This window comes from Barbatula barbatula, assembly GCF_947034865.1.
Source record: "Barbatula barbatula genome assembly, chromosome: 17".
In the NCBI taxonomy this organism is placed as follows: Eukaryota; Metazoa; Chordata; class Actinopteri; order Cypriniformes; family Nemacheilidae; genus Barbatula; species Barbatula barbatula.
Genome location: NC_136780.1, coordinates 1,726,947 through 1,737,059, shown reverse-complemented (window position 1 = coordinate 1,737,059; position 10,113 = coordinate 1,726,947). Strand labels below are relative to the sequence as shown.

The window sequence follows — 10,113 nt, the reverse complement described above, 5'->3', positions numbered from 1 at the left end:
ATAGATTTGTGTAACTGTAGCTTCACTCAGAATGTCTTAATATCTTGTGAAAAGAACTATATTTGATGACACAATTAAATTAATATCTTAATCAAACTAAGTGCCTTTTATTTGTATTCTTTTTTGTCGATTTGCAAATTAATGGAAAAACAAACTACAATAACGTCACTGAAAATGTTAAGCGCTTGACTGGATGAATGGAAGTATTGTAAATACGATGATTTTCACAAACAAATACAAACTGTTTTAAAGCAGTCACATTTATTTATCTCTTCTATGCACATTTACTAAACAGCCAGCCAAGTTGGCAAACGGTTCGAGACATTTTGCGATGGGACTTTTCCACAAAGTTTACTAAAAAATAAATACAAGACTCAAAGTGTTGCACAGCTCAAAAATATACAAAGGCTTATAATGTAAACTTTGAAAACATTTGACATAAGAAACACCCTGGCGACAATTTCAAAAGGTATTATTTACACATTTATACAAAAGGGAAGAAAAAAGTTATCTCGTATTTTAGTTGCTTGAAGACTTCACTCTAGTACCAGAAGTGAGCGACATCATGTAACTGTGTGTTTCAGAAACTTCCAACTTCACAAATCTCTGTGTCCATTCGTCAAGCATGCATTGTTTATTAACCGTAAGATGGTTCTTTGTCTATAATCTGTATTCCTCTATAAATATGTTTAGGTACAGCAAAAGACAATGTAATAACCTTCACAAACATACTAAATCAGTGCAAATTTTAAGGTTAGACTTTACAACATTGGAACGGTGCCGTAAGAATGGTTTACCTCTGTCTGTTGGAGACAATGAACAGCTTCAGATTTGTAACTTAAATTAAGACGATGGTTTTCATCTGTCTAGCGTCTATTTCAAAAGCACAAGCATGGAAATGTTGGTGATGAACTAGCTGAGACAGCTAATATTCTTGGTCTCTCTTACCGAACAAGACAGAAAAACAGTAGAATCTTACCATGGCAAGTACATATAGTAGGAGAGAAATGTCAAATACACCACTGGACACGCTTTTAAACCACTGGGTTTTAAAGGATTGTTAACATTGTAGCTTATGTTTTCAGCATTTTTATATTATGTACGAGTGGTTATTTCACCTTTCCTCTAAAACCAGTGTTTCCCTTTATAAAGCTTAACCTCTGGAACGAAAAGCAATTCATAAATGAGTTTAAAAAAAGTCTTTGTACCATGAGCTACTTGAAAAACTGAGGTGGGTCTCTTAAAATGACTAAGACAAGGAGTGTCAAGTTCTGTGAAGGATAACTTAAACCAGTAGTGTTCAGATTTAACTCATCGGTCCTTTGCAACCTTTTAACTTTTACTTATTCACGTCATTTTGGCACAGAGTTATTAAACCCAGCAAAGATGCTTTCCTGTACCTCAGCGGTAAGAGCATTGCGTTAACAACGCAAGGTTGTGGGTTGAATCCCAGGGGATTGCAGATACCTATGTATAAATGTATAGGATAATGCAATGTAAGTTGCTTTGGATAAAAGCGTCTGCCAAATGCCTAAATGTAAATGTAAATGTAGATAAAACTGTCCTGACCCATCTAACTGTCCACACCACCAGCTGAACTCTTTCTTTGGATGAATTCGCTACCCGTGCTATTAAACACCTACAGCACATCGCTGCTGTTCTTCTGAAACCTATTCTGTGATTGCCATGAACTATTATTATTTTAGTATTTTTAGTTATCAGTATTAAAAAGTGATTGTCAACTTTGACACCAGCGTATTTAATCATTTCAAAAGTACAGTGTTTTTATTTCCTGAAAAACAGCGAATTTGGACATCTGAGCTGTCGGAAGGACAGCAAATATATTAAAAAACAATGTGTTTTCCATCAGTGTCACCCTTCTTATCCATCTGTGAACTTTTCTCATTGCCTTCTGAACATCGCAAATTCAAACCCAATGCAACGCAAACCAAAAGCACTTTCACTACCCGCTTCGAAAAACTTCTACTTAACCTTCTACATGTGTTACAATATCATTATCCCGTAATCTGTTGAACTACACAGAAATGTCTTTGAAACAGATTGTCCGTCGTGTTTAAAACGCTTGCCATATTTATCAGGTAAATGAATTGAAAGGACAATACAGATGATCTATCAACACTGTCTCCTCTCTGATGTTTTATTGCATGCACTTAACTCAATTCATAAGTGTTAAAGTGAAATATATAAAAGCTACAACCACTGCGGTGAGAGGGATCATAGGTTGACTGTCGAACATTTCCACAGTATTAGTCTGTCGTGGTCAGTATTTCATAAAAAACTTGCAGTGAGAAGAATAGAATAGTTAATAAATGAGAAATGATAAGGATTGTACAGTATTCACAGAATACGACAGATGATCATGTTGAAGCTGCTGTCGATATACCTCAACAGATCAATGCGTTATTATATAAACAATGGGTTACGCTGATGTGCTTTTCTCTATCGCTAAGTCTCTAAAAGTTTTAAAAAGTCATAAAAATGGCTACTATCAAATGACAAGAGACTTGCGGCATATATGAATATACGCATATTTAATTTCAATATCTAGCCAATAAAAGGGTCAAGCTTGCGATCCGCATTTGACAAATAATCTAAAAATAGATTTTTTCAAAATGCATATACTAAATATAGATATTTATTTCATGTGGGATATTCTTTTTTCAAAATCTTACGATGGGTACCAAAAGAAGTGCAAAATGGTAGTTGGCCATCAGATAACCCAACACGGCTACATTTCTCGCCCAAGAAGATCCAGTTACGGTTTAAGAGTAAATTTGAGATGCTTCTCAAAAATACTCTCTGTCCGTTTATGCTACAGCTAACTATACAAAAGGCCACTCTTTGATTGTCCCAAGCTGTCTGCCTGCCTTGAACAGTTTGCATGTACAGAAAAAAGGTTTTCCCTTTGTTTAACACCGTATGGACCCATTTTCACAGTTAGCCCCAATACAGTACTGTTTTTTCTTTCTAGACCACACTAAACTTCAGTACCGCTGTATAGATGACTTGTCACTACTTACAATGTGATCCATTTTAGCTGTTTGTTTTGCCCAACCTCATTCCAAGACGAAATGTTGCCTGGTACTCAAATCATTCACATAAAATAAATATGATCACAGAAGTTTTTAAACCACTAAAAATCAACATGAGAATGTTTTGTTCCTCTGGATAAAACAAGGGTACACTGTTTTTTCTTAAAACACATACTCAAAAATCAAGTGCCCGATGTCAAAGATTGTGACTTAAAGGTGAATTTCAGGAGGACCGATCATCATGAGGACTTCCGTCTGAGTTCTCCGTCTCCCCTTCTGATATGGCCTGCATGGGAGCCATGTACAGCCGGCTCCGTGTACTGTAGCGGCTACTGTTTGCAGCGGGTGGCATCCGTGAACGACCTTGTCTAGATGAGGCAGATGTGGAAAAAGCTTTTGTAGTGAAGCCCTCGGCGTACGTTTTTGGAAAAGGGCTTGATATTTGTTCAGGTGAACACTCTGGAGATGGTTGTAATGGAGAGAGTGGCTCTTCAAGTCTGGAACCCTCCATATGGAGTTCACCGGGGCTCTTGAGAGCAACGGGGCTCTTTAGGATCTCTGCAGCTGACATGCGGTAACTGGAGTCGGAGCGACTTCCCTTTCTCAACAGCAGCAATTTGAAATCTTCATTGGAGGTATTAGACTTTTTGGCACTCCTGTAAATTTGACCAAGGGCTCTCTGGGACGCAGTTTGAGCGGCTGGGTTTGGAGGTGTGTTTGGGGTGCTCGGTGAGGTTCCAGGACTGGTAACAGGGCCGTCCCCGGAACGATTCCGTGTCGTCATGTCTCCAGATTCTTTCCTGCCAAGCATTTTCCTTTTGGACCTGAAATGGCAACACAAAACTTTTTTAAGATCTGTGGGGATCTTTAAACCATTCCTTAAACTCAAGTTAAATGTATCAAACACACCTGTGAATCATGGCGAAGAGATCCTCTGTTGTACGACTTTTACTTGGTGAAAGGAAAACGCTATCATCCTCAGGTTTTAATTCGTCTGTCAGAGGGGACACCATTGGATCGCTCGGTGTGGAATCTGAAACGGTATTCAAATAAATAAACAAAACTTCAAACTCAGAATGAAACACCATTTGCATACTGATTGATCAAGATCGACAAACCTCTGCTGAAGTAGTCCTCCGTGTCTGGCGTTGACCCTTCCTCTACATATTCCAGTGAGGCACATCTGGTTGGTACACCTGATATTACATATTCATCTTTGTGGCTAACAGCACCGGTGATTGGATGAACTTGCAATGTTTCAGATCTTAGATTGACAATATCAGGCACTTGGTCCAAACTATCTGCCCTTGTCGCTATATCATCTGTCTCAGTTAGATTTAAGGAGCTTCCATCATGTGGTTCAGATTTCAATTGATGGTTTTGCACCATTTCTAGATGTTCTCTCTGGACAGTGAAGTCGCTCGCTTCATCTGCACCTTTACCTATTGGACTTTCAGAATTCTCTGACGTGACATCAACCACCTGCTCAGCCTTCAAAGCACTCAAGCTCCAAAGAGGTGATGGGGCTAAACGGTCATATCTATTCTGTGCGCCAAAATGGCCGGCTATATGCTTGTCAGTGAGTCCATCTGTTGGGGTAAACAGTGATTCACAGCTATCCTGAGAGGGGGATTCTGTGAGAAGGGGTCTGTAGGGTGGTGGTTTCCTAGTTTCGTTTTTGGGTTTGTTGCGAGTGGTTGGAGTGATGATATTCACAGTAGGACACTTAGGCCTGGTGGCAGCATCATGACTTCCTTCACCTGATATGCCAACTGAACGGAGCTGAACTGATCGCAGAACCATTGGAGTGATGGCCAGTGGACTAGTGATTGTTGACTGATCGTTTGAAGCAGAGGAGGTTTGATTCTCACCCTTAGTTTCAGTTATCACCTTGTATTTGCTCTGGTTGAGAATGTGCATCTGTTTTTTGTGAACTGAAGGCTTGTTTACATTAGGAAGGGCACTTAGGTCAAGGTGGCTGGGAGGTATGATTGGTAGTTCAAGATCCCTTTTGGATGAATGCTGCTGCAAGGATGCAAGCGAAGACTTCCTCTCTGGGACTTTGGGTTTTCTCTTAACACTGGTGGGGGACATTGAATGAGCATTTGGGAAGAAAGCTGACGGAAGGGAGGATGTCGGTGTCTCCGACTGGCTCGAGTAGCCACTGGAGGGCGACGCTAGACCTACAAGCTTTTCCGGAGAAGGCAATCGAAATTCATTTTCCACTGATGGTAGTGAAGGAGTGGTGGCCCTGGATCCTGACTGGGAAGTCTGGGATTCTGAGCTCTCCTGTGACTTAATGCATTCGATGACAGTGGTACCCGTAGCAGTGCTGGAATTGGACAATGATCTGTAAGGATCACTGGATTTGAAGTCATTGAGGAGCCAGAGGTCTGCATAGTCTGACTGTACTGCACCCTCGTCTTTGAAGGAATGTGTTTCTGTAGAACCAAACAAAGCTACACCAGGAATCTCTGTAGACCTTTCAACACCCCAAGCCCCGAGCGGCTCCTCGCTCTCCAGCTCACTAGAGGAGCCATTCAACCCCACATGCTGCATTCTCTCCACGGAAGACGTTAATATGTTCTGACAGCCGGCTATCTTTGGTTCATTCTTGTCAGCGGAAGGTCCAACATGGCTGCTTATTTTCTTCAAGGATGAGCTGCGTTTTGGCGGAGATGGCTTCACCTTTGGTTTCCGTAGAGAGAGACTTCGTCTCCCAAGTGTGTTTGTTTGATGTCCGCATTCGGCTTGTTGCTGGTCTACAGATGCATAGTTGTACGTGAAACTTTTGCTACCTTTAAGACCACAGTCAAAGTGCATGGAAGTATAGTAGCCCTCGGCATCTACAGAAAAGTGTGAGGCGGTGTCAGCCTTTTCGGAAGGTGGCCGGTCTGTTAAACTCTCAAAAGTGGCTATGCTAGCAAAACTGGGACAATCTAGGCTGTTCTCGTGCCTTGTACGCTCCGGACTGAAGTCTGGGTGGCAGGGTGTGTTGTGTCTATAGTGTGGATAGCTCCATTCACCCTCACTGGCAGTGCTGACTCCAGCATCATCAAGCATGTCGGTAGCAGTGGATGTGAATGAACCTGTCCTATGGTGACGGAGGCCTTGCGTCCTCTCTCCAGAGTACGGGTCAATTATGAAGCCTGTGGAATCATCAATAGTATTGGTAGCTGCATTTAAGGATAGTTCTGAATTTCCGTGAGATGATTCGGTGAGTGGCGGAGAGGCTGCGGGTGGAATGGTCTCGGATGTTTGGGAGGGACACGTCGAGCTACTACCGCTCCAGTTGCCGCTTGACGACTGATGGTCCTCCTTGTGGTCCATCTGGCTGGTCAGCACACCAGCGTTGGAAACGGAATGGATGGGGCTACTGAAGGTGTCAGAACTAGAGGAAATCTCACAGCTACCCATGTCAGCTTTCCGAGGAAGGCGGGAACAACCCCTATCCATCCAGTCATGCTCTCCACTTCCAATATGCTGTTTTTCTTCCGGTACTGCTTGATCGTCGGTGCTTTCTCCGTCATCTTTCCTAATACGCTCCCCTGGGGCTCGCAGGAACTCCTCTGCCTCAAAATGGGAGAGTTCTTCCTCATCATCATCCTCATCACTGTCATCATGACCTTCGTCCAATAGGCACCCTCCCTCGCGTGGCAGGCTTCCAGAGCGAAGTCGATTGCCCAGGGAGGTGGTGAACATCGCGTCTGAGGTGTCAGGTAGCGAGGATATGTTTCCAGTTGAATGGGAAAGCAATACGGTCACACCCTGCCCTCTTTGTGTTCTGATTCGACGACGGGAAGGTGCAGCTCCAGCTTTTGGAAATTCTTCAGTCTGGCAGCCAGAGTCCTTGGTGCAGAGACGAGAGAGCGTGAGGTCCTCCTGGCAAACCTCAGGGTTAGTGTGGACTATCACTGTACGCTCTCGGGCCACCGGAGACTCGTCAGAGTCTAACAACAATGAAACATTTTTTAGAAACAGAACTATTTGATTCTAAACTGCAATATCAGAAATATATATATATAATTACAGAATACAACGTTTTTTTCTCAAAAACTATTTAACAAGTACCACTTTTTCCACAAAACTTCACATTATCAAAAAAGTTCAAATAGATTTTCTAGACTAGATATTCTTACTTAAGTGGAATAATTGAGAGAAGTTAAAGCTTAACACACCCAAATCCTGCTGCACACGCCTGGGAATGCCAGTGATGGTTTTCCGTCTTCTTAACTTTCTCCGTCTTTGAAGCACTGACTGCGAGTGGACAAGCGAGCAGCGCACACTAGCCTCTCTGTCGAAACCGACCCCTGCAAAAAGCATCAGACATGTGAGAGGCTGCGGGGTGCCAATAGTCCACCCTCCTCCCGTTTCTCACACTCATCACCCACTGAGAGCTTTCATGCAAATACAACATTTTGGTCAAATAATCACTTTAACTATAATCAACTTGATCTTAAACCCTTTAAAGAACATTATAAAAACGTTTCAACTCTTAAAAAGTTTATATTTGCATATATAATAGTAACCTTTTACAGGGAAAAGACTGAACAAATAATTTGAACAAATAATATATCCACAGCCATTCTTTCTTTTGCATGTATTATAAAATCACGTAAATATGCAACATAAAGATGGACTTCCAATGTTTTACACAAAAAAATACATCAGACATACAATACGCTATGTCATGCAAGGTGAAAGGAGCCACAAATCCAAGACGGCAGAACAGAAAACAACTGGGGTTGAAAATGGAAGTAAAACTGAAATCTTCTCTCCTATCCGACCTTAACCCTCTTCTGCTTTTAAACTCTGTTTGTGTTGTTGTTTGTCCAGTGTTATGCATCATGACTCTCATGTGATTGTAGGCCTTTGAGCACCAATTACTGCAGTGTGCAATTGTCAGACGTGATTCAGACCGTGCTGACACCCATCGCTGATGTCCCGTTCAGCCGCTCGGATCCGCAGCAGATATATGCCCTCTTTGTGATTCTAAAGCCACTCATTAGCATGCACAAAACACGTTCTTGACTCTTTGCATTTCCTGGCACAAAGCGAGTTACCAAGACAACTCTGAACATTATTGTTACCAAATTTCATGACTTGCAAAAATATTTTCCTGCTTTCCTGCACGACTAACAGCGTGTTAATATACAAATATCTCGATTACCAAAATGGGAATTTTTGGCTATTATTGAAATTGAACCCCCTGCTTAATTACAGTTCTAAAAAAACTAAATGCATTTAATCAGATGGTCAAGATGTATAAACACTCACATGAATAATAAACAAGAACAATTTCTACATACTACAGAGTTTTAAAAACGTCTTTAGTGAATTATGTTCACTAGACTATTTACAAAACTTCAACTATCAATTTACAGTATACAGTTTATCGATGCAGTATACATTGACAAAATGTTGTCCTACAGTATACAATACGCCAGTATACTACAGTTTACTATAGTACATACTACAGTATTTTTCCTCTGGATATTCTGATGTTTGAAAATATTTACTAAACTCACAAATCAGTTATTTGTATCTTTATTTGTCATTAAATATATATTTTTTGATTTCTTGTTACATTGTTTCATGTGTATAATACTTTAAAGTACTTATATTGATAAAAGAGCCCTAAAACATCCTTAATAATGCAAAGAAGCACAAAATTATTAGTCACTTACCCTTGACTGAAAAGCTAAAAATGAAATCTCTCTCTCTCTGTCTCTCTCTCTGTCTCTGTCTCTGTCTCTCTCTCTCTCTCTCTCTTTCTCTCTCTCTCTCTCTCTCTCTCTCTGCATACTGATCTAGATGGTGGTGGTTTGGGAAATGAGGTGGTACTAAACTGATACACTGATACTAAACGGGGGAAACTCAATGGACATAAAAGATCTCTCACTTAGGAAAGCTGATATCGTTGAGGGAGAAGTAGCGACGGCGCCCTCCTCTGAAAACAATACACGCAAAATTCAGCGTACTGATAAAGATATACTTCTGTTCATTGATGATGGAGGAGAACTTTGGTCAAGATCGGGTAAATGTCAAATAGATTTAGTTATGATATGTAACAGACTTGTTTTCCCGAACTATCATAGTAAAATACATAATACAAAATATTTTTGTAATCATATATACTTATGTACATTCATTTATTTAAGTACATATTTATTTACGGTATATAAGATTTAAAATGATATGACATTAACAGGCCAGAGTTCTCCTTCAGTAGTCACCAGACTTCAGCCGAAGTTGAGCAATACCAAGAGAAACGAATTCAACTAAATGTTAAATGCAGTCTTACTATATAAAAATATTACATGCTGCTTTAGTCTTAGCTTTGACTGCATTATAATCATCACACAGTAGGAGGCGCTACACACTTACCGGTTACGTTGATGGGGACGATGCATGAGGTGATGATTTGAGAATCTGTTTTCATCTTCTCGTCTGGGGTGGGCAGTGGCAGGACCCCCGGCCAGTTTGTCTGTTTATCCAGCGTTGAGGGAACGTTTGGGATCGGATACTTTGGCCAGTGGCCCAGAGCCACCACATCCGAATCCGAATCAACCGGAGGGGCAACCTAGAGAAGCATTCACAGATTTATTTTCATAAAAAAATAATAACTTTTTTCTGGAAAAGGCTGCTGTTGAACATTGACATGCACATGCACGAAACAATAAAGCATGCAGGAAGATGTCAGAGTACATCATACATACATGCACAAATTCCCCAAACAAACTTAACAATTAATCCACTTCATTAAAGCTGCAAACCTACGTACCAGGTATTTGTAGAGAGTTAACTAAAGAAGCTCCCAACCACACATACACATGGACATATAGCACGTCCCTTACACAGCCGTCCAATGAGGACCTCACAATAAACATTGGGTCTTGAACAGGGTTACCACGGAAACCACTGCCAAACGAGGAGGAGGGAAATAAAGAGTGTAACGGGCGCAAAAAGAGAGACAGAGGATCAAAGGGAGTTAGAGAGAGAGAGAGAAAGACAGAGAGAGAGTGAGAGTAAGAGAGAGGGAGAGAGAGAGAGAGAGAGA

The 10,113-nt window shown here is 41.0% G+C and overlaps 1 protein-coding gene across 1 annotated transcript in view; it reads right to left on the bottom strand.

The window, feature by feature from the left end:
* Window positions 1-248: 248 nt before the first annotated feature.
* Window positions 249-10,113, bottom strand: part of nhsa (Nance-Horan syndrome a (congenital cataracts and dental anomalies)) — a gene marked incomplete at its 5' end in the record, with an annotated part of 19,560 nt that continues 9,695 nt past the window's right edge. Inside the window, 5 exons of the mRNA XM_079478247.1 lie at window positions 249-3,877; window positions 3,963-4,086; window positions 4,172-7,003; window positions 7,232-7,363; window positions 9,441-9,636. Of these exons, the coding sequence (XP_079334373.1) occupies window positions 3,277-3,877; window positions 3,963-4,086; window positions 4,172-7,003; window positions 7,232-7,363; window positions 9,441-9,636 (3,885 nt within the window). The 3' untranslated portion in view covers window positions 249-3,276. The remainder of the gene's footprint in view (window positions 3,878-3,962; window positions 4,087-4,171; window positions 7,004-7,231; window positions 7,364-9,440; window positions 9,637-10,113) is intronic.